Below are 24580 nucleotides of genomic sequence, written 5' to 3' on the forward strand. Positions count from 1 at the left end.
GAGCAAAGATCCGTTTAATGTTTGATATCTCAATCCCTATAATTTTTTTTTTTAGCCGTAATTTGTTCACTTAGCTTACTTTACTCTAAAAAGTACATTATACACAATCCGTGTTACCACACCAAGTTTTTGAAAACTTAGATTATAACTACTTTGGTAGCAAATGTTTAGAAAGTTAAAGGGAGAAGTAAAATATGAAAGCATAACAAATTCTAATGAAAATTTCTGGGGTACAAAAATTGAAGAAAATATACTAGTAAAAACTGCTTTTACATGGTCTGAAACCCACAGAGTGTTTTCACATGTCTGTATCATTTATGCAAAGGAGATTCTTACCTTTCTGCTTTGTGCAGGTTCTTAAGAACTCCAGCCAAAAGATCTTCAGGTCACAGGTTTCAAAATGGGAATGATACAAGCCTAAAACCTAGATTTTTGTGTCAATTACGTATTTTTGATCTGAAAAAAAAAGGGTACTTTTTAGGAAAGTACGTGTATCTTTGCTTGTATCACTAAAGTAATCTTTAAAGATAAAGATATATCAAGATTTTTTCTTAAAGTTCCCTATGCTCAGATGTGTTTAGATAACTTAGTTCAGTGTGTCTGTTGAGAACTTCCGCATTCAGCAGAATTCCTCTTGGGTAGCTAGTTATACAAGTAGGAAGAGTTTAAATAAGTGGATAACGTCACAGGTATGTGGCTTAGTGTTAAAGGTTTATACAAACCCGGTAGGTGAGGGGGTGAGGCTGTAGGTACAACTGAATCATGGGAGCATTTGGCTAGGCTCAGAGAAAGAAGTGAGAAACTGGAGAAAGTTTTCCTCAGTTTTTTCCCCCATTCCCATTTATTTTCCACTTTCTGCCCCATTTTTTTTAAAAAAGGGAAGAGTCACCAAATCTCTAATTTTTTAAGTAGCAGGCTATTTGATTTCCTTTTCAATTAATGAGAGGATAACTATTTTAAAAATTCTTTTGTTAAGCATCACTGACAAGTTGCTTTTCTATTTGTATTTCTTAAAGTTGCATTTGATTTCTTGCCTCGACTTTCTCTGATTTTTATCCTTATCAGACTTCTTACACTTTTTGCATATTGGGATTTTTGAGACCTAAGCCCTTGGATCCTCATTTAACTACTAGCAACCTTCTTACATTTTCCACCTTTGCTGTTTTCAGGGTTATTTGTTAGTTCACTTTTATTTATAATGTTTAAAGGTCAACAGGTTGCTTTGGACTTATAGTTTCCCTTGCTTCTATTGCAGTCTGCTTTCTTAAAATTAGCTTCTCTATTTAAAAAAAAACCAAAAACGATTTTCTCAGAATTGCCTCTCACTTCCATAAACACCATCCAGTTTCCAAACATTAAGATTTTTCCTTCTGCTGTCCCAAGATTTTGCCTGTTGGTGCGGTTATCTCCTGTTCACTCTCAAAAACATAATGGACTGTCACTTTCTGTGAATGTTGTTCTTCCAGCAGCTAACTGGTTTAATTTCCTCCATCACCACGAATTCCTGAATATCGGTATTGAATATTGGTAATATTGGTTGCAGTCACCTGGTGCCAATTTTTGCCACTTCCTTTGGGACTGACCCCCTGTTCCCTTGCTCTTCTAGCTTTATTTTTGCCTCCTTATTTATTATTCCATAAACCAGAAAATAATGGTGTATATACTTGTTGCCAAAAGCACTTCTCTTTTCATTAATCTGTTTAAGCTTGCATGAGAATGTGTAGGTAACCAAGCAGTACAGGCTTGTCACATCATAAAATTCTAATAGTAGTGATGCTGTAACATCAACATCACTATTATGTCAGTTCTCCGAGATCTTTAAAGGTCTGGTGACAGGCACAAGGTCACCATGACCTTGAATTATTTAGCCATGATCCATATTCAGTCCTGACTTTGACCAGACCCTTCTTACTATTTTTCAGTTATTCTGGTTACCCCTGGATGTAATGATGGGCAGTGCCCTGCAGTTCACCTTCGTATTCTTTTTAGCATATTTATAGTACAGTGTTACAGTTTACTGTATAATCAGTAGCGGTCAGGTTGTGTCAGATTTGCCATTTTCCCCCTTATGTCACATCACATGATTTCCTGCATCATCCCTTCTACATAATGATACTGAAATATATATGTGTGTATATATATTTTTAAATTTATTCATTTGTTTATATTTTCTTTTTGGCTGTGTTGGGTCTTCGTTGCCGTGCGTGGGCTTTCTCTAGTTGCAGTGAGCAGGGGCTACTCTTCGTTGCGGCGCGTGGGCTTCTCGTTGAGGTGGCTTCTCTTGTTGCGGAGCACGGGCTCTAGGCGCGTGGGCTTCAGTAGTTGTGGCTCGTGGGCTCTAGAGCGCAGGCTCAGTAGTTGTGGCGCACGGGCTTTGTTGCTCCGCGGCATGTGAGATCTTCCCGGATCAGGGCTCAAACTCGTGTCTGCTTCATTGGCAGGTGGATTCTTAACCTCAACGCCACCAGGGAAGTCCTGAAGTATGTTTTTTTAAATCCCTTCCTCGACCAATCTAATTAAAATTTCCCTTAGTAGTGTGAAAATTTCCAGCACTTTCCAAAGGAAACAGGCTCTCTGTGTGAAAGAAAAAGGCCACTCCCATTTAATACCCGATTAACCTAGGGGCAAGTGTATTCAGGCATCCTCAAAGCAGGATTTCTCTTTCCTTCCAAAGGGAACCTACTTGTTCTCCAAGTGAGCTAGTCCCCAGCCTCCATGATTCTTTTGTCACCATCAAGATATGAATCTACCCTATTACAACTCTTAAGATAAGCTGTAGCGCAGGGCAAGGAAGTCACATAGAATCTGTTTTAGAATTTGGTTTCTTCCTTAAGGATGTTTTGGTCTCCAAGTCAAATTAGGTAGTTGCTGAGGTGTTTTAATAAAAGAAAGCCTATGTTCACGGATGCTGTGCTAGTCTGATGATAATATGGGTAAGTTAAGTGAAAGGGAACAGGGGTGGGCCCTGCGCTGGGGATCTCCTGCCGTCACCAAACCCGCCAGTTGTGATGTCATTCAACTCAGCACTTGTGTCACATTCTGACCCTTGTTTCTTTCCTTCCTTACACCAGTTAGAGCTGAAACCTCAAGGCCGAATGCTAATGAACGCAAGATACTTTCTGGAAATGAGTGGCAAGTGGCATTTCTTATTCCTGTTTGGGGGTGTGGCGGGCATGTCTCCTCTCCTTTGCAACTTATTTCACTTTGCTTTTCTGAGAGCAAAGAAGATAGAAGCACACGGGATTTTCTTAAAATTCCCAGTGGTGCTCAAACATGAGTTGAATATACACTCTGTGGGGCCAGATCCACATAGAAATAGAAAACATTTATAGCATTCGTTTTTAAATGGTGTGAATTCGTATGCCCAGTGCTTTTCTAGTCTGTCTGTATTTTCATTTGGGAATTTAATGTAAACACCAAAGGCTCTGCTAATGTGTTGCTCTGTGTGTACACACTGTGTATAAATGATGTGATATAACAAGTTGTCACACCATCAGTAGAATACAAAATAAATAAGAAACCAATAAATATTTTCTATAACACTATAGTAGCAAAATACTAATGCTTCAAATTAGTCACCTCAAATCCTTTTAGAAACAAGCAGGGAAAAAACGCATCACTAAAGAGTTTCACTTCCATCTCACACACAGATGCCGTTCACAGAAGTTACATTCACAGGCAGTGTGCTTGGTGCCTGTGATAGCCCGTCAGTTCTTCCTGTTGCGTTTATATCCTGTTGTCAAAGTGCTGTGTCAATGGATCAAATGCTACTACTCCTAAAATCTTTTTTTATTAAAGTATAGTTGATTTGCGATGTTGTGTTAGTTTCAGGTGTACATTAAAGTTATTCAGATACATATATCTATTTTATATACATCACTCTCACACACACACACACACACACACACACACACACACGTGTATATATGTATGGTTGGGCAAAAAGTTTATTCACGTTTTTCCGTAAGGAGTTGCACAAAAACCCAAACGAACTTTTTGACCAACCCAATATATACTTTCTTTTTCAGATCTTTTTCCCTTACAGGTTATTACAAAATATTGGGTATAGTTCCCTGTATTATACAGTAGGTCCTTGTGGGTTATCTGTTTTATATATAATAGTGTGAATATGTTAAGCCCAAATTCCTATTTTTATCCCTCCACCCCCTTCCCTTTTGGTAACCCGTAAGTTTGTTTTCTATGTCTGTGGGTCTATTTCTGTTTTGTAAATAAGTTCATTTGTGTCTTTCTTTTTCTTTAGATTCCACATATAAGCGATGTCATGTGATATTTGTCTTTTCTCTGTCTGGCTTACTTCTCTTAGTATGATCATCTCTAGGTCTGGCCATGTTGCTGCAAATGGCATGATTTCATTCATATTCCTATTTCATTGAGTACGTAGGAGGTACTCGATGAATGTTTGTTGAACTGTTCAGTTGGACTCACTCTGGCATTTAGAAATTCCTTTTATTTTCTTTTGGTTCCCACGCAGTGGCTATTCCAAACCTGCCCATACTCTTTGGTTGCTGAAGGTGTCTTGATCTTCTCTTACTCTTGAAGGTTGGCTTTACCTCCAGGGTAGTTGGGAGAGACTACGTCTTCTGTGTGTGTCTGCACTTTAGGATTCAGCTGCTTCGTCCTGCATCTCTTCCTGCTCTTCTGCCTCGGAGAAAGTCCCTCCCTTTCTTGGTCTCCTGGCTCTCACTCCTAGCAGTTCTGTAACATCAGTCACACTTCCACTCTGGCACCTTCAACTTCTCTGTCTTTCTTTGGTTTCTGCCTCATTGCCAAGACATACATAATTAAGCCATCTTCTCCAACCTGAAAAGAAAAATTTTTTAAATGTTTTAACCTCCATGAGTTTTTCTTTCCTTTCCTTCCCTGACACATTTCTTGAGAAAGTAGTTTAATGTATCAGTCCCTGTTTCTTCACTACTCTGTCAATTCTTAAACCCTAAGAGTCTGGCTTATATTTCAACCAATCTGCTAAATGGCTTTCTCCAAGAGAACAAATCCTCAAAACAAATGCATGTGTCTTAACCTTCAATTCCCTTGACACCTCTGTTTCAGTCAACGCTGAGAAACCCATTCTTTCTCGGATTGCTTGATGTAATATTATTCAAGTTTTCCTCTTAATTTTTCAGCTGCCTGTTCATGGCCTCTTTTGTAATTCCTTTTCCTACCTCCTAAAAAATATGGGTGTGTACTTATCTCCAAGTCTATTCTTTGTGTGAGTGCCGTGTCTTCCTGACTGGGCTATTAGCCATTCAGAATTAGGGGTGATGTCTCGTAGTTCTTTAGACCATTCAGCACAACAATTTGCTCATAGCTGGCCAGGAAATATTTGTGATTTAACTGACTACAAACAAGTGACAGATTAAATAAATAGATTGGGCGCCATTACTATAAAAGAAATAACCAAACATACAAAAACCAATGCACTTATTCAAGCCAATAAACAAACAGAAGACCAGATTACTTCAGAAATAAACAGTAAATACAAGGAGAATGTTTAAAATTCTGAGTTTTTTATACATTTACTTTCTTGTAATGATTGAAATGGTCAGAGGATAAAGGAAATCACAGGAAGGAGCAAGGGAATGAATTCCTTTTTAATACTCTGGCATTTTTTAAATGTACAATGTTATATTCTAATACAGACTATATTTATAAATATATAGTTATATGTAGTCTGTACTATTATATAATAGTTTATGTATTAGACTATATATAATTTTTACATAATTATATGTATATATATATATAATTTTTTTACAGTAATACAGATAGGGTTCCCAGAATAATCCACTTCCATCCCTGAATTTAAAAGTAATTTTATGCTTTATTTTATTTTATTACATCTGGATCAAAATAAAAATGAGTCAAATCTTACTGACAAATGGCCTACCATGCCAGTCCCAAGTTGTAAATTGATCTCTACACTTAAACCAGAACTTGAAGAAGAAGGCAGTTGCCTTAGTGACCCTAAATTTAATCCCTTATTCACCAAGCCTAGTTTATTTCTGACCCAGTTCCTAATAAAAAGACTTAAATTGCCTAATGAAGTATTAGGCAAAATATTCAGCCCTATCTAAGGAGCTCTTTATTAGGAAGGCTTTTTATCTGGAAGTTTGGAGTTTCCGTAAAACAGACCTGTGGAGCCCTGTGGAGAAGACTTTTGTCCTAAAATGAGTCCTGAGACTAGGCTGCATCCTGGGGGAGAGGTCTCCACCTCCATGCCCCACCTTTGTCCACCCAGTGTGTTTCTAGTCTGGCCACTCTAAGGGGTGGGGAAATTAAAGTACTTTGGCAGGAACATTTGCCTCAAGTGTGTTGTCCATTCTCTGCCATGGCTTAGCCAGGATGGAAATAATTTAGTTTAAATATTGTGAACTCTTTTCATTTGTGAAACATGAGCCCCTTATTCTCGTTAAACCTCCATTTTTTGTATTTGGAAAAAATAAATAGAATAAGTCATCCAAGAATCTTCAAGCTACTTAAAATCGTGGTTATAGGAACTATAATCATTAAATTCATTACCCTTGTTTTAGTGATGATGATTATTTTTGTTATTTCTTTCTTGTTCGCCATGTCACACTCTCTCACATGCTAGAGTTTCGATCGTGCTATTAAACCACGACTGCCTTGCTGTTGTGTGTTTTCTTTGGGCCTGGGCTTCAGCCAGTGCTGATAGTCTCACTGGTATTCTCGGAATTCTACCAGCCTTTTGGGAAGATGTCATTTGGGTATTGGGCACTGTGGACAGTTACTACCCAAAGTACCTTCACCAATATCCAGAGCCCAGGGTGAACTGAAGAAATGTGAATGCGATGATTTGATGTAGGTGACTAGGTAACATCCAGGATTACATTTTTATTTTTTTAATTGCAGTGATCTGTTCATCTCTGGCCCTTTCCACATTGACCTGTGTAATCTATGGCTGGTGCCTCTGATTACTGTGGGCCTCAGGAACCAGAGCATAAACAACTTCCCAAAGTTCTTTTGTCTTCAGAAGTCTGGCTAGCTCCCTCCTACTTTTTCTTGTCCATAAACAACCAGATACAAAGCATCCTGGGACCTTAAAAAAAAACGTCGTTTCCAACTTACTGTCAGTAACCACGTTATTCTCTAGAATTACAGGTAAAGTATTTGCCGCTTCCTGCCTTTTCTGGCTGAATCATCATTGACAGTGAATAGGAGAGGCTGGTAAATACCTTGAATGTTCTGACTTTTGTTTTTAAAAATTGAAAGAGGATATAGCTCAGTGTCATGAAAGAGGAGTGAAGGGTCAAGCCAGTAATCCAGCCTCATGGTTCCAATCCTATAACAATACACCCCCTGATAATCCTGTTATGGAATTAAGGTAAGATGCTTCGTATTGTACCAACCTTAAGAAGTACTTAGGAGAGGGCAGACAGCAGAAGCAAGAATAACTACAATTCTGCAGCCTGTGGAATGAAAACCACATTCACAGAAAGATAGACAAAATGAAAAGGCAGAGGACTATGTACCAGATGAAGGAACAAGGTAAAACCCCAGGAAAACAACTAAATGAAGTGGAGGTAACCAACCTTCCAGAAAAGGAATTCAGAATAATCATAGTGAAGATAATCCAGGACCTTGGAAAAAGAATGGAGGCAAAGATCGAGAGAATGCAAGAGATGTTTAACAAAGACCTAGAAAAATTAAGGAACAAACACCTAGAAGAATTAAAGAGCAAACAAACAGATGAACAATACAATAACTGAAATGAAAAATAAACTAGCAGGAATCAATAGTGGAATAACTGAGGCATAAGAACAGATAAGTGACCTGGAAGACAGAATGGGAGAATTCACTGCCATGGAACAGAATAAAGAAAAAATGAAAAGAAATGAATACAGCCTAACAGACCTCTGGGACAACGTTAAACGCAACAGCATTTGCATTATAGGGGTCCCAGAACGAGAAGACAGAAAGGACCTGAGAAAATATTTGAAGAGATTATAGTCAAAAATTTCCCTAACATGGGAAAGGAAATAGCCACCCAAGTGCAGGAAGCACAGGGTCCCAGGCTGGATAAACTCAAGGAGAAACACACCAAGACACACAGTAATCAAATTGACAAAAATTAAAGACAAAAATTATTGAAAGCAACAAGGGAAAAATGACAAATAACATACAAGGGAACTCCCATAAGGTTAACAGCTGATTTCTCAGTGGAAACTCTACAAACCAGAAGGGAGTGGCACGATATATTTGAAGTGATGAAAGGGAAGAACCTACAACCAAGATTACTCTACCCAGCAAGGATCTCATTCAGATTCGATGCAGAACTCAAAAGCTTTACAGACAAGCAAAAGCTAAGAGAATTCAGCACCACCAAACCATCTCTACAACAAATGCTAAAGGAACTTCTCTAAGTGGGAAACACAAGAGAAGAAAAGGACCTACAAAAACAAACCCATAACAATTAAGAAAATGGTTAGGGACATACATATTGATAATTACCTTAAACGTGAATGGATTAAATGCTCCAACCAAAAGACACAGGCTCACTGAATTGATACAAAAACAAGACCCATATATATGCTGTCTACAAGAGACCCACTTCAGACTTAGGGACACATACAGACTGAAAGTGAGGGGATGGAAAAAGATATTCCATGCAAATGGAAATCAAAGAAAGCTGGAGTAGCAATACTCATATCAGATAAAATAGACTTTAAAATAAAGAATGTTACAAGAGACAAGGAAGGACGCTACATAATGATCAAGGGATCAATCCAAGAAGAAGATATAACAATTATAAATATATATGCACCCAACATAGGAGCTCCTCAATACATAAGGCAACTGCTAACTGCTGTAAAAGAGGAAATCGACAGAAACACAATAATAGTGGGGGACTTTATAACACCTCACTCACACCAACGGACAGATCATCCAAACAGAAAATTAATAAGGAAACACAAGCTTTAAATGACACAACAGACCAGATAGATTTAATTGATATTAATAGGACATTCTATCCAAAAACAACAGATTACACTTTCTTCTCAGGTGTGCATGGAACATTCTCCAGGTTAGATCACATCTTGGGTCACAAATCAAGCCTCAGTAAATTTAAGAAAATTGAAATCATATCAGCCATCTTTTCTGACCACAATGCTATGAGATTATAAATTAATTACAGGGAAAAAAAGGTAAAAAACACACACTCATGGAGGCTAAACAATACATTAGTAAATACTCAAGAGATCACTGAAGACATCAAAAAGGAAATCAAAAAATAGCTAGAGACAAATGACAATGAAAACACGACAATCCAAAACCTATGGTATGCAGCAAAAGCAGTTCTAAGAGGGAAGTTTATAGTTATACAAGCCTACCTCAAGAAACAAGAAAAATCTCAATCTAACCTTACACCTAAAGGAACTAGAGAAAGAAGAACAAAACCCAAAGGTAGTAGAAGGAAAGAAATAAAGATCAGAGCAGAAATAAATGAAATAGAAACAAAGAAAACAATAGAAAAGATCAATAAAACTGAAAGCTGATTCTCTGAGAAGATAAACAAAATTGATAAACCTTTAGCCAGACTCATCAAGAAAAAGAGGGAGAGGACTCAAATTAATAAAATTAGAAATGAAAAAGCAGTTACAACAGACACTGCAGAAATACAAAACATCATAAAAGACTACTACAAGCAACACTACGCCAATATGATGGACGACCTAGAAAAAATGGACAAATTCTTCGAAAGGTATAACCTTCCAAGACTGAACCAGGAAGAAATAGAAAATATGAACAGACCAATCACAAGTAATGAAATTGAAACTGTGATTAAAAATTTTCCAACAAAAGTCCAGGAACAGATGGCTTCACAGGTGAATTCTGTCAACGATTTAGAGAAGAGCTAACACCCATCCTTCTCAAACTCTTCCAAAAAATTGCAGAGGAAGGAATACTCCCAAACTCATTCTACAAGGCCACCATCACCCTGTTACCAAAACCAGACAGAGATACTACAAAAACAGAAAATTACAGACCCATATCACTGATGAATTTAGATGCAAAAATCCTCAACAAAATATTAGCAAACAGAATCCAGCAACACATTAGAAGGATCATACACCATGATCAAGTGGGATTTATCCCAGGGATGTAAGGATTCTTTAATATACACAAATTCATCAGATACACCATATTAACCAACTGAAGAATAAAAACCATATGATCATCTCAATAGATGCAGAAAAAGCTTTTGACAAAATTCAACACCGATTTATGATAAAACTCTCCAGAAAGTGGGCATAGAGGGAACCTACCTCAGCATAATGAAGGCCATATATGACAAACCCACACCCAGCATCATTCTTGATGGCGAAAAACTGAAAGTATTTCCTCTAAGATCAGGAACAAGACAAGGATGTCCACTCTCACCACTGTTATTCAACATAGTTTTGGAAGTCCTAGCCACAGCAATCAGAGAAGAAAAAGAAATAAAAGGATTACAAATTGGAAAAGAAGAAGTAAACTGTCACTGTTTGCAGATGACATGATACTATACATAGAGAATCCTAAAGATGCCACCAGAAAACTGCTAGAGCTAATCAATGAATTTGGTAAAGTTGCAGGATACAAAATTAATGCACAGAAATTTCTTGCATTCCTAAACACTAGCAACAAAAGATCAGAAAGAAATTAAGGAAACAATCCCATTCACGATTGCAACAAAAAGAATAAAATACCTAGGAATAAACCTACCTAAGGAGGTAAATGACCTATACTCAGAAAACTATAAGACACTGATGAAAGAAATCAAAGATGACACAAACAGTTGAAGAGATATACCATGTTCTTGGATTGGAAGAATCAATATTGTGAAAATGACTATACTACCCAGAGCAATCTACAGATTCAATGCAATCCCAGTGGCAAATTACCAGTGGCATTTTTTACAGAACTAGAAAAAAAACTTAAAATTTGTATAGAGACACAAAAGACCCCGAATAGCCAAAGCAGTCCTGAGGGGAAAAAAACGGAGCTGGAGGAATCAGACTCCCTGACTTCAGACTATACCACAAAGCTACAGTAATCAAGACAGTATGGTGCTGGCACAAAAACAGAAATAGATCAATGGAACAGGATGGAAAGCCCAGAGATAAAGCCATGCACCTGTGGTCAACTAATCTGTGACAAAGGAGGCAAAGATATACAATGGAGAAAAGACAATCTCCTCAATAAGTGGTGCTGGGAAAACTGGACAGCTACATGTAAAAGAATGAAATTAGAACACTTCCTGACACCATACACAAAAATAAACTCAAAATAGATTAAAGACCTAAATGTAAGACCAGACACTATAAAACTCTTAAAGAAAAGCATACAAAGAACTCTCTGTGACATAAATCACAGTAAGATCTTTTTTGATCCACCTCCTAGAGTAATGGAAATAAAAAACAAAAATAAAGAAAATGGTACCTAATGGAACTTAAAAGCTTTTGCATAGCAAAGGAAACTGTAAACAAACGAATAGACAACCCTCAGAATGGGAGAAAATATTTGCAAACAAATCAGAGGACACAGGATTAATCTCCAAAATATATAAACAGCTCATGCAGCTCAATATTAAAACAACAAACTACACAATCCAAAAATGGGCAGAAGACCTAAATAGGCATCTCTCCAAAGAAGACATGCAGATGGCCAAGAAGCACATGAAAAGCTGCTCAACATCACTAATTATTAGGAAATGGAAATCAAAACTATAATGAGGTATCACCTCACACCACTTAGAGTGGCCATCATTCTACAAACAACAGTGCTCACTTCGGCAGCACATATACTAAAATTGGAACAATACAGAGAAGATTAGCATGGCCTCTGCGCAAGGATGACGAATAAAGACGCAGACCTACTAGAGAATGGACTTGACGACACAGGGAGGGGGAACGGTAAGCTGGGACAAAGTGAGAGAGTGGCATGGACATATATACACTACCAAATGTAAAATAGATAGCTAGTGGGAAGCAGCCGCATAGCACAGGGAGATCAGCCCGGTGCTTTGTGACCACCAAGAGGGGTGGGATAGGGAGGGTGGAGGGAGGGAGACGCAAGAGGGAAGAGATATGGGGATATATGTATATATATAGCTGATTCACTTTGTTATAAAGCAGAGACTGACACTCAATTGTAAAGCAATTATACGCCAATAAAGATGTTAAAAAAATCAGCAAAAAAATTAAAAAAAAAGAAAATCTACAAACAACAAACGCTGGAGAGGGTGTGGAGAAAAGGGAACCCTCTTGTGCTATGGTGGGAATGTAAATTGATACAGCCACTATGGAGAACACTATGGAGGTTCCTTAAAAAACTAAAAATAGAGCTACCATATGACCCAGCAATCCCACTACTGGGCATATACCCTGAGGAAACCATAATTCAAAAAAACACATGCACCCCAGTGTTCATTGCAGCACTATTTACAATAGCCAGGTCATGGAAGCAACCTAAATGCCCATCAACGGATGAATGGATAAAGATATACAATGGAATATTACTCTGCGATAAAAAGGAACGAAATTGGGTCATTTGTAGAGACACGTATGGACCTAGAGACTGTCATACAGAGTGAAGTAAGTCAGAGGAAAACAAATATCGTATATTAACGTATATATGTGGAATCTAGAAAAATGGTACAGATGAACCTATCTGCAAAGCAGAAATAGAGACACAGATGTAGAGAACAAACGTATGGACACCAAGTGGGGAAAGTGAGGGGTGGGGTGGGATGAATTGGGAGATTGGTATTGACATATATACACTAATATGTATAAAATAGATAACTAATAAGAATGTGCTGTGTAAAAAATAAATAAAATTCAAAAAAAAAAAGCACTTGGGGTTTGCTGGTCTCGATGCTTGTCTCATTCCTCGTCAGTCTCTTCCGTTCCCCATCTCCCCCAGCCCCGCTCCCCCAAGCTCTGACAGTCGTATGGCAGAATGTCACTCTGTCCCCTGTCCTCTTCCTGCAGACACAAAGGACATGAGTGAATTCGAGAACGAAGGCTTCTTTGCTCTGCACCAGCGCCGAGGAGCCATCAAACAGGCCAAGGTCCACCACGTCAAGTGCCATGAGTTCACGGCCACCTTTTTCCCACAACCCACGTTTTGCTCCGTCTGCCATGAGTTTGTCTGGTATGGTAACTCAGCATTGCACTCCAAGCTTCAAGTTATGCATTCTGTCGCATCTTCTCGATCCACCAGGTCTGGCATGCCCCACCTTGGGGAAGTGTGCCGGAATAGGAACCACCTGAGAGTTTCCAGTGGCCTCACCTGGATGGAGAAGGTTCAAAGGGTGTGACTCTCTAGAACATTTTCATAATATAACTCTTGTAGAGCCAGGAAACCAGCCTCCTTAGGAAAGGTTCCAAGGACTTCAGTTTCCAATTAAATGGGAGGCTTATGGGGGTGAGCGGGAAGGGAAAGAAGAAGGAGAGAGCTTTATCGTAAGCACAGTTTTACAGCCAAAACCGCCACCAGCTCAACAGCCCAACCGTGCTGCTACTAATGTCTGCAAAAGGCAACACTTGCCCGTTGGAGCTAATGGGTTTCAATGTTTACAGGGCTCTTGGGTGTCTTAAGAGCCCTCAAACAGAGAGATTGGTTCAACCCTCAGTAAACACACAGCGAAGGCTATGGGGGAGTGGAGACTTGAAATGACTCCTATCTCTGGCCTCAGCCTCCTCGCCTCTTCTGGGGTGTTCTCTCCCTAACCCCTGTGTAACCAGGGTATCCAGAGGTCAAGTAGACTTTTGGTGGATTTCCATCAACTGTCTTCATCTAATGACTTGAACCTCCTTCCTTTCTAAGAGTGAATGTTACTCAGGCTTCGGTCTTAAGCTTGAGAATTCATTAGTTGCACATATTCTCAGATACTCAGAGGAAATAAAATGTTATGAAATAAAATGTTATAAATGTAGATATCTTTGCTTATCTGTACTGAGCTTAGCGAGACATTGAATTTTTAAGCGTAGACGTGGAAATTTGCTACCATGATCCCGTGATCCATTTTTTTAAATATTAATTTAAAAATTTTTTTCTTTTTTTGGCTACATCGGGTCTTAGTTGTGGCATGCGGGGTCTTTTGTTGAGGCACGCAGGGTCTTCCGTTGCGGCACACGGGCTTCTCTAGTTGCGGCAGTGTGCGGGTTTCTCAGTAGCTGTGGCATGCGGGTTTTCTCTTCTGTAGTTGTGGCGCGCGGGCTTAGTTGCCCTGCGGCATGTGGGATCTTAGTTCCCCAACCAGGGATCGAACTCGCGTCCCCTGTATGGGAAGGTGGATTCTTTATCACTGGACCACCAGGGAAGTCCCCCCCCCCCCGCCCCCGCTTTATCCATTTTTGGTCAGGCATTTTTATCTCTACATGTTTGTTTGGAAAATATGCAAACGGGAGGGAAATCAACAACTCCTTATTTATCTAATTATCAGACTTTTCACAAAGCAGGTTAAAATAAAAGCACAGGGCTTCCCTGGTGGCGCAGTGGTTGAGAGTCCGCCTGCCGATGCAGGGGACGTGGGTTCGTGCCCTGGTCTGGGAAGATCCCACATGCCGCGGAGCAGCTGGGCCCGTGAGCCATGGCCGCTGAGCCTGCGCGTCCGGAGCCTGTGCTCCGCAACGGGAGAGGCCACAACAGTGAGAGGCCCGCGTACCGCAAAAAATAAGTAAATAAATAAATAAAAGCACATGTTAACACTCTTGGCTAATAATAGACTAGTGCTTCAGATCAGAAAATGCTCTGTGATGGCAGAAAGCTATGGGATCTTTCTTGTTCATCTTTTAAATGTTTTTGCTACTACTGTTGACTCAAAGGTCCATATAAATGTTCAAACATGTGCTTTATTGCAGGGGTCTGAACAAACAGGGCTACCAGTGTCGACGTAAGTCAGAAGGATTTCTTTTGTATTATCGTCATTCTTTTCGTTTAGTTGTCCCTTAACTTCTGAAAATCTCAAGCTGTAGTCATTTCGTTTCAGAATGTAATGCAGCGATTCACAAGAAGTGTATCGATAAGGTTATAGCGAAGTGCACCGGATCAGCCATCAACAGCCGAGAAACCATGGTACGGATCTAGATTCCTCTCTGTCTGAAATACGATGATTTTATCCTGATTTTTACAGCCCGCTATTTCTTGTTCCTAATGCCTGAATTTGAATGCTTATATTTTTCCTTGCACACCCTAAAACCCTTTCCTCTCCAGTGGTGATGGTTACTGAGATCCAAAACTAGGGGATGAATAAGAGAGCACAAGAAGAATTTTAATGATTCTACCTTTTCCAGAAAAACATCACAGAAAGGTGGCCAGAAAGCATAGTTCTGATCAATTATGTGAGAACGACTCCTGTGGCATCTACAGCTAGAAGTGACAGTTAAAGAGTAGAGGCAATGGTTATAAAATGCAGATGTGAGCGTTGACAAGGGAGGGTAACAGATATGTAATGCTTATATTGAGAGGCAAGTATTTCTTTCAGAATGAACTTTGAGATGTATCATCTGGGGGCAAGTCAGACTTTACTCTGTGGGAGAGGGAGGCAGATGGAGCTGCAGAGAGAGAGAGGCAACCAAAGCAGTCAGTCTTGGCAAGAAGGGAAGAGGTCCAAAGCCACATGGACATGAAACTCTGACGGACAGGAAGGAGTTGGAGAGATGGTTGTAGATGAAGGTAGGTTTGCAGATTTGGGGAAGGACGGATGAGGGAGCTTCCCTTAGATGACTTAGGTCCTCGATGAAGTCTGAGGACTAGGGGAAGAAAGAAGGCAGCAAGTGTCTTTGAGGAGGAAGAAGGAGCTCTAAAATAATTATCTCATAGATGGCAGGGCAAGGGGATTCAAGAAAAGCAGCAGGATTGCCAAGCACAGTTGCAAGTCCATTTGAGTTTAGGGCAGCCATCTCCCGGGTGTGTGATTTTCTCCAGCAAAGGGGTAGGCAAAGAGACAGCAGATCGGTTGGGTTTTTCCAGAGTAGAATGTCTTTTAAAATTTAGAGCCAGAAGGGGATAATCTCCTGTTATGAGTGACTCTGCCAAGGCTCAAAGAGGTTGAAGTAGTTTGTCCAAGGTCAGCCACTTTCACCTGGCAGACTAGAATTCGGATCTCAGTCTCCCAGACTAAGGCTTTTGTTGTTGAAATCACAGTGCCTCTTTTCATCCCGCCCGCCTGCTCCCTTTATCTGATGCCTTCAGCTTTCCTGGCAAAATCACAAATTGTAAGCATGACTGTGAACTTCAATGGCTAACGTCCAGTAGGACTAGAATGAGAGCCACAGGTCAAATTTTAAACTTTCAAGTAGCCACATGAAAGACCGGAAAAAGCAACAGGTGGAATTCATCTTAACGATATACTTTATGTAACCCAATCTGCTCCAATATTATCATTTCAGGATAGACTCAATATACAAAATTGAGATATTTTACATTGTTTTTTTTTTCATACAAAGTTGTCGTAATCCAGTATGTATTTTACACTTACAGCACATCTTTTCAACACCTTGTAAGTGTTGGCCCACGTGGGTGAGTGACTGTCGTGTTGGAAAGTACAGATGTGTAGTCTTTCGCGGACACATCTTGAAGCATTTGGACTTGGGTTCAGGATTTGAAGTAGAAGTCTCCTAGCCTGGACCTTGACATCACTTGTTCATATTTATGTGGAAAAGTTTCTACGAAATAGGAGTTCTGAAAGGCACTTTTTCTTGGTTGAAAATATCTCGAGTAAGTGCTGGGCAGCTTTTAAGCCATTCTAAGTAGCCATTCTAAAGACTAAATGCTGACCGGAAGCCACCATGAGAATATGTATTCCTTTAACAAATAAGGCCACTTTACTGTACATGTTCTCAAAGACATTGTTTAATTAAAAACTTCTGTAGAGACTTTAAGTCTCAAGTAAATAAAACTTTTTATACTGCACAAGAATATTGGTATTCTTGCCAGGAATCAAAGTGCCTGATTTTTTGTTGTTGTTAATGTAATAAGTTTGATTAAAGGGGAGAATTTAAACTCTAGAACACTTTAAAAAAGAAAATCTTCACTGTATCTACTATCAGCATCCCTGTGTCATCTCCCTTCTCTCCATCCCTTAAACCATCACATTTATTTTGAGAGAGCGAAGAGTAATGGTGAAAGAGGGGATGGGCTCAGATTCGGACTGTCAGGCTCATAGATATCCCAGCTCAGTTGATGGCTGTGTGTCCTAGACAAGTGTCTGGCCCTATCTGTGCTGAATCTCCCCACCTATCAAAGCAGGATACTAACAGAGGCTGCTTCAAAAGAGGTATTTTGAGGGTTGTATGAGATATCACACATGTAAAAGATAACACGTGACGTGTCTAACGTGTCTATCACAGCACCTGGCAGAACTGTTATCTACCTCTTGTCTCTTCAGTTCATGTATAAGCAGTGTGAAAAGCCTTCCCACCTTGGGCTCCCACACTAATAAACCGATCTCTCTAGAGGAGGCATTATGTAACATCTTCCAAAGGTTAAAGCACTAGCGCTAGGTTAAAAGAGAAAAGGAAATATTTATATTAAAATAGGAAGGGAGGGGCTTCCCTGGTGGCACAGTGGTTGAGAGTCTGCCTGCCGATGCAGGGGACACGGGTTCGTGCCCCGGTCCGGGAAGATCCCACATGCCGTGGAGCGGCTGGGCCCGTGAGCCATGGCCGCTGAGCCTGCGTGTCCGGAGCCTGTGCTCCACAATGGGAGAGGCCACAATAGTGAGAGGCCCGCATACCGCAAAAAAAAGAAGGGAAGTACGTTTACTTAGCTCCCATTTAAATAAATAACCCTGGTCTCCTCTTCCTGAAATCTTAGCCCGTCTGTGGGAAGGCCGCAGACTTGCCCCCTTGCCCTTGACCTAGAAGAGCTAACGGCTTCGTGTCTTCTTTGGCCATGACTATAAGGCTTGACAAGTAAAAATTATGGGTTCTAATAAACATCACTGCAGTGTTTTTATTATTCTGTTCACTGTGCTGAAGTATCTGCTAAGACGTGAAAAGTGGGGAAGTGGGGACACACCGACCATCACGCATTCTTTTTCCCTTTCAGTTCCACAAGGAGAGGTTCAAAATCGACATGCCACACAGATTTAAGGTCTACAATTACAAGAGCCCCACCTTCTGTGAGCACTGTGGGACCCTGCTCTGGGGCCTGGCGAGGCAAGGCCTCAAGTGTGACGGTGAGTTTAATGAGCGTGGCCCCCCTGGAACCCCCTGCGTCTGGATTTGCAGCTTTGATGGAGAGAACCAGGGAGCGGGGCGGGGCGGGGGGGAGGATGGAGATGACTGGCTTCTCCGTCCAGCCCGGAAAAGCCCCGTGATCCTGAATGAGCAGTTCCCCGATAACAAGCCACTGCTGTTCCTTTCCTTCCACCTGTCCCCACCCCATGCCTTGTTTCCCAGAGAAGTGCCCAGTCTTCCAGGTCAAATGTCACAGCCCCTGGCCCCATGCCTTCTGTGGTACCTGCCTGATTCTCCTCTGACTGGCTCCCTCCCCTGGAGCTGCCCCTTCCTGACCTCCGCAGCCCCAGCCCTGCCCCTGCTGCTCTCCTTAGCACCAGCGAGTGCGATTCTGTCTGTGGCTCCATGAGGGAGCGAGCCTGGCACGTCTGTTTCGCTGCTGGTTAGTCCTGCGCAGAAAACTGCCTGACTTAAGCTGGCGAGCCTGTCCCCAAAGCGTGCTGTGAACTCCACGTGCACGGGAAGAGGCCCAGCTCTGATGCTGACGGCCTGAGAGCAGAGCCCGAGCCTGCTGCCCTCCACCGTGGAGTTATTCAGCCGGACCTTGAGAAAAAGCACAAGAGCTCTCTTTCTCTGAAAGTCCAGGCTGCGAAGGCAAAAACCTTTAGAAACTGAGATGCTGTTATGCCAGGATTAGGGGGTAGGGAGGAAAAAGTCCAACAAGAACTAACAAAGTACTTCTGCCCTTGGAGTGCAGCTGAGGGGAGGACAGAGCCCAGATAACATTCAAAACAGAGGTGCCTCGCTCAGCAGGGACCTTTGTATTTTGTTTTATTTAAAAAAGTTTTTTTAATGAAGTATAGTTGATTTACAATGCTGTGTTAATTACTGCTGTACAACAAAGTGATTCAGTTATACACATATATATATACATTATATGTGTGTGTAGATATATATTATATACATATATATACATTCTTTTTTACTATATATTCTTTTCCATTGTGGTTTATCATAGGATACTGATTAAACACAGAAGCCACTTTATTTTTTCTGGGCAGCCCCATTTTAACTTATGCCACTGGCTAATGCGTGTTGTATCTTTTAAGTGATAAAGGGCGCCGACCTAAGGAGGAAGATCACCCTTAGCTGCCTGCCTGTCCTCATCCCAGTTGCATCCACGTGTCTGGTGGAGCCTGGAGTGACATCTTAATGGAGGCGGGAGGGGTTAGGTCTCCAAATCATTACTGAAGGCAAACCCACAGGTAGTCAAAATTCACCTGAACAGTCCCTCCATCACCCAAAGTACCACCACGCACTTTCCTCTCTACACCTGTTTAAGAGTCCGTGGGTGGGTGGGCTGGGCGTTGTATAGAGTGTCTTTAAGCGTCGTAGGCAACAGGTAATATTGGAGTGTTCTGCGGGGACAAACGGACAGGAATAATCAGATCCCCGTCTGCTGGCACCCCTGTTCCTGTGATACTCTCACTTGTCGGGTTTTCTTTCCCTGGAGCCCAGGCGCCCCACCTGCAGAGGCCGAGCTGGTCCCAACAGCACGGTTGTGCCTCTGAGCTCAGAACTTCCAGGATTCCTTGGCATTGTTCCACCACGCCCTGCTGGGTTCTGTCCTTTTCGAACATTCCTTCTTCACTCCATTCTCTTTCCTCATTCCCTGTCCTCCTGTGCTTCCTTAACCCTACTCCCTCTCTTCTCTTCTCCCCTTCCTCTCCCCTCTCCCCCCCCCTCTCCTTCCCCAAGTCACTCCCTGGAACCCCCAGAGGCTGGGCGCTGTCTGCCCCCCTCCATGCCCTCATGTGCGTCTCCGCCTCTCACTCTCTCCCCTGGGTCTCTCCCCGCCTCCTCCTCACTCTCTTTTCTTCTTACTCTCCTGTAAGCCTCCTTCCTAGGTAGGGCCCCCACTCCTCCTGACCCTGTCTCCTTTCTCTCGCCACTGAAATTGCCATGAAAGTAGTCATCTGGAGGGACTGTTTGCACTCACCGAGGTCCAGTTATCACCTGCTAGGTTAGTAACAGACTTAGGACGTTGTGATCCTAGTGGGCACGGAGCCTCTCTTCACGGCACATCAGAGAGGAGCTTAGATCCGCTACAGTTTTAAAGAGCAAGGTGCCCCTCCCCATATCCTCAAGTCCGTTCTCCAGTAGGTCTGTGTCTTTATTCCCGTCTTACCCCTAGGTTCTTCATGACTTTTTTTTTCTTGAATTCCATATATATGTGTTAGCATACGGTATTTGTCCTTCTGACTTACTTCACTCTGTGTGACAGACTCTAGGTCTATCCACCTCATTACAAATAGGGAGGGTGGGAGGGAGGGAGACGCAAGAGGGAAGAGATATGGGAACATATGTATATGTATAACTGATTCACTTTGTTGTAAAGCAGAAACTAACACACCATTGTAAAGCAATTATAGCCCAATAAAGATGTTTAAAAAAAAAAAAAGAGCAAGGTGCTCGATGCTCGCTACATACCTCCCTCTACCTTGCAGTAAATAAGTAGTAAATGGGGCCGCCCAGCGTAAAACCTGCATCCGGGAGCCAGGAGGAGTCAAGCTAACGAGGCAGAGTTCAGAGGGCAGAAGCCATTATGAGCAGCACCTCTACTATATTAAAGGTTCCACTTCAGGTGGATTTTTATGACTTTATACTGGGATGAGTAATAGTTTATGCTTACCTACTAGAAAATGCTGTTTTATTTTGTCTTGTTATGAACTGTTTAGTGAAAACTAAAGGTGAAGATGGCTAAAATTTCACCTAAATATTTCAAGAATATTTTATTGTAGTAAATAATAAAGATGAAAGAAAAGTTGTCTTTCGTGAACACCTGTTGGAGGCCAATCACTGTGCTAAGTTTTTGCACACAAATGGGCAAGTAATAAGGTAAGAAGATTAAAATGGCATGATTTTATATCTTCTCCTGCCTAATTCCACTGTAACAATCCCTGTTGATATACCTTTATAGAACCTAGCAGGACATGAGATCAGAGTTCTATCTGCTGGTGTTAGGAAATCTTTGGTACCTTTTTTTTTGGCATAACGGTGATGTTTCATAAGCAGAATTTGTATTTTTCTAAGACTAATGACATGAAGCGATATTGTCTTTACACAGACACACAGGTGCCCGACCCCCAGTACAAGAAGGCTCCCACAGTCACAGCACGGTTGTGCTGTTTTTAGGACTAATGGATCAGGATACTCCTCCAGCATCGTAGGTCTCAGAGCTAGAAGCCTATACAGATCACTTAGTTCAAGTAGCCCAACTCTCCCATGTGGTGAGAACACGGTCTCCGGACACTTTCCTTCCTTTCACCCCCGCCTCTCACATATGCACAGACCACCCCACTATCTCAATTTCCATTTCGATGGAGGCTGTACCCTAGGCTTCAGCCTAGAGGGTGGAGAAGCCTCTCGCAGCCCACGTGGGAAAGGGGATGCTTGGACCCCAGTCTAAGTGGCAGTGAATGACCTTCCACCCAGCATTCCACATTACCACCAACTTATTTGCTGGGATCATCCCTGGAATAAGAGCCAACCTCAGTTTTTCACTCTCAGCGATGGCACAGTGGACATGCATTCTGGGAGCAGCCTTCCTCCCCATCCACAGGCTCTGGTTCTGCCTTGAGCGGAAGTCACTTCCCAGCAGCACGCTGAGGAGCATCTGGTGTGTGGGTGAAGGTCTCAGGGAATCAGAGGTGAATGTGCGGTGGCATAAAAGCCCTGCCCTGGTCTGTTTGCCTTCAGTGTCTCCCTCTGCTGGGAAGATGGCGCCGGGGATTTGCCAGTGATTCCTTGGGCATACATGCACCTAAAACAGATCACGGGCAGAGTCCGTGGAAGTTGGTTCTGTTGCCCTTGTTCAAGGTGTCGCTTTCTTCCTTTCAGCATGTGGCATGAACGTACATCACAGATGCCAGACAAAGGTCGCCAACCTTTGTGGCATAAACCAGAAGCTAATGGCTGAAGCACTGGCAATGATTGAGAGCGCTCAACAGGTAGGAACGGCTTTTAGGGGACAAGTTCCCACAATTTCAGCTCAACTAGGACTATTCCAGTCCCTTTGCCCTGTGCTCTGTAGCAGCTCTACAGGGCGACGTGGACTCTATTTCTGAGTACTTGCCTTGACACTGACTTTCATCTTCGTGTCCACATCCCCCGCTTGAGATACTTATTTATTTAATGCATTTGCATCGTGTGGATCTTTATAAGATCTTAAATTCTTCATGGAATGAGCAGGGGAAGAAACAAATAAATTCATTAAAATTATTGAGGATTCACTGCCAGTTTTATACCTATATATGACAACTATATAATAGCCTGGGGGAAAAAACATATTTGCTAGAATCATCCCTAGAATGCCTTCAAAACACTGAGTCCAAGGCAACTTTTGCCTTGCTACTTACTAGCATGCCGAATCCTCACATCCAGGGACGAACCCTCTTTAAGACTTGGCATTGCCCACGTAAGCTATTTTTCCATCCATTGGCCTTTGATTCTTATTTGTGACCGAATAATGTGGATAGCATGGGATAAACCAGTTGGCCCCCAGAAAAGTATGCAGGAAGCGAATACGTTCTGCTGCTACGTAAAATATGATAGACGTCCGCAGGATATGGGATCCCTGAGAGAGTGCCAGGGGGAGGGAGAGATTCGGTTATCTTACACATTTAGGGATCTGAAATGGCTTTCACGCCCATGGACAGCAGGCTGCACTGTCCCGTTAATGGTGGGTGGGTAGGTGGGTAGTCTGACTCTTTGTTTGTAACCCAGGCTCGCTGCTTAAGAGACTCTGAACACATCTTCAGAGAAGGTCCAGTTGAAATTGGTCTCCCATGCTCCATAAAAGGTGAAGCAAAGCTGCCGTATGGACCAGCACCGGGGAAAAAAGGTAGCTACCCTGATCCACTGTAGAATCGTCAGTAATTCACCTTGATTAACCTGAGTCCTCTGGATTTAAATTCTCCACGTACCTGGCCTGATAAACGATTCTTTTCTAGTTCGAGATTACAGACCTAGCCACCAACAGAGAGTCTCCTACTTCTTAGAAGTATTATAAAACCGAAATATACCCCACTAGAAAACCTTCATAAGCAGGTGGTGGTGGTGAGAGGTTGAGGTGGGAGAAGAAAATGCGGCATCTCTGGAGGAAACAATTGCAAACTTTTTCTTAGAATTTTAGAACATTACTCCCTGCCGTGGTTAAACAGTTTTACAGAAATAAATCCTCCATAGAGCTCTAGACTAGGAATGCCACAGACCATCTTATTCTGTAGCTTTGAGACTTTTCTGGAAAGTTTTAAGATTAGAAAGGGGATTATGGACACCAAGGGGGGAAAGCGGGGGCATGGTGGGATGCATTGGGAGATTGGGATTGACATCTATACACTAATATGTATGAAGTAGATAACTAATAAGAACTTGCTATATAAAATAAATAAATAAACTCAAAAAAAAAAAAAGATTAGAAAGGGGAAGAATAGCCTAACGTCCTTAACATTTCTGATGTTATGGAAGTTTATCCAGCCTCCTCTTTGAAGGTCCTTCATGAGAGGATATGACCATGTGATTCTGAATAGTTTTCAGCATACATTATAAAATATTTTCCTTGGACTTAGAATACGAAAGATAAACCTAGAGATCGGAAAATAAATGTCATTATTCCAACCACAAAAAAAGACATAATTATGTGATGTGATACAGGTGCTAACTATCTCGTGATATCACAGTAGATAAATGTGTCAATCAACATGTTATGCACCTTAAATTAGCACAATGTGATATGTCAATGTATTTCAATTTAAAAGAAAGGAATGTGATAAGGGGGTCGGAGGAAGGCTCCAGAAATGTTTTTCTACACCTTCTCTGGCAGGAGGTGAGGAATAAATTGTCCTGAAAATTTTTTAAAGAAGGGTTTGGATTACATTTGGGAAGGGTCTCCGGGCAGAGGAGTAGACCTTGTGTCTCAGACATGATCAAGGTAGGTAGTATCTTGACTCGAAGACTGTGGCGAACGATGCATTTCAGATCTTTAACGATCTGCTCTCCATTTCTTCGTCCCCACGTGGTCGGTCACAGAAACTGACGCCACTGTGCCTGTGAGCCACGCAAGCAACGGAGAACCATTTTCCCTCCAATTTGGTTAAAATCCCTATTTGTCTGCGATTCGGCGTTATCAAAAGTGCTCATTCCTGTTGCATAGATGGTCTTTTGCTGATTGGAATGTTTCTTAACTTGATATTTTCCCCAGTCTGTTGCATAAAGAGACACAGTCCATCCCCCAGATCCCAGGCTCCCAGGCAGGAGGTGCTGCTTTTGCCCTGCAGGCACCCCTTTCTGCATCGCTCTGAATGGAG

At 41.6% G+C, this 24580-nt stretch overlaps 1 protein-coding gene and 1 non-coding gene across 5 annotated transcripts in view; both read left to right on the forward strand.

Moving 5' to 3' along the window:
• Positions 1-24580, forward strand: part of PRKCQ (protein kinase C theta) — a 159280-nt gene that overhangs the window by 52991 nt on the left and 81709 nt on the right. For 2 of the 4 annotated variants that reach the window (XM_070044841.1, XM_030836906.3), the window contains exons 4-10: positions 3072-3132; positions 13017-13179; positions 14892-14923; positions 15020-15105; positions 18082-18211; positions 22113-22222; positions 22998-23115. In XM_070044841.1, the coding sequence (XP_069900942.1) occupies positions 3072-3132; positions 13017-13179; positions 14892-14923; positions 15020-15105; positions 18082-18211; positions 22113-22222; positions 22998-23115 (700 nt within the window). The remainder of the gene's footprint in view (positions 1-3071; positions 3133-13016; positions 13180-14891; positions 14924-15019; positions 15106-18081; positions 18212-22112; positions 22223-22997; positions 23116-24580) is intronic. The other 2 variants (XM_070044842.1, XM_060293338.1) reach the window with 1 other exon arrangement.
• LOC115842342 (U6 spliceosomal RNA) lies at positions 11804-11911 on the forward strand. The gene has a single exon (XR_004035222.1). It is a non-coding gene; the product is annotated as a U6 spliceosomal RNA (small nuclear RNA).

Source organism: Globicephala melas, chromosome 2 (genome assembly GCF_963455315.2).
Source record: "Globicephala melas chromosome 2, mGloMel1.2, whole genome shotgun sequence".
NCBI classification, from domain to species: Eukaryota; Metazoa; Chordata; class Mammalia; order Artiodactyla; family Delphinidae; genus Globicephala; species Globicephala melas.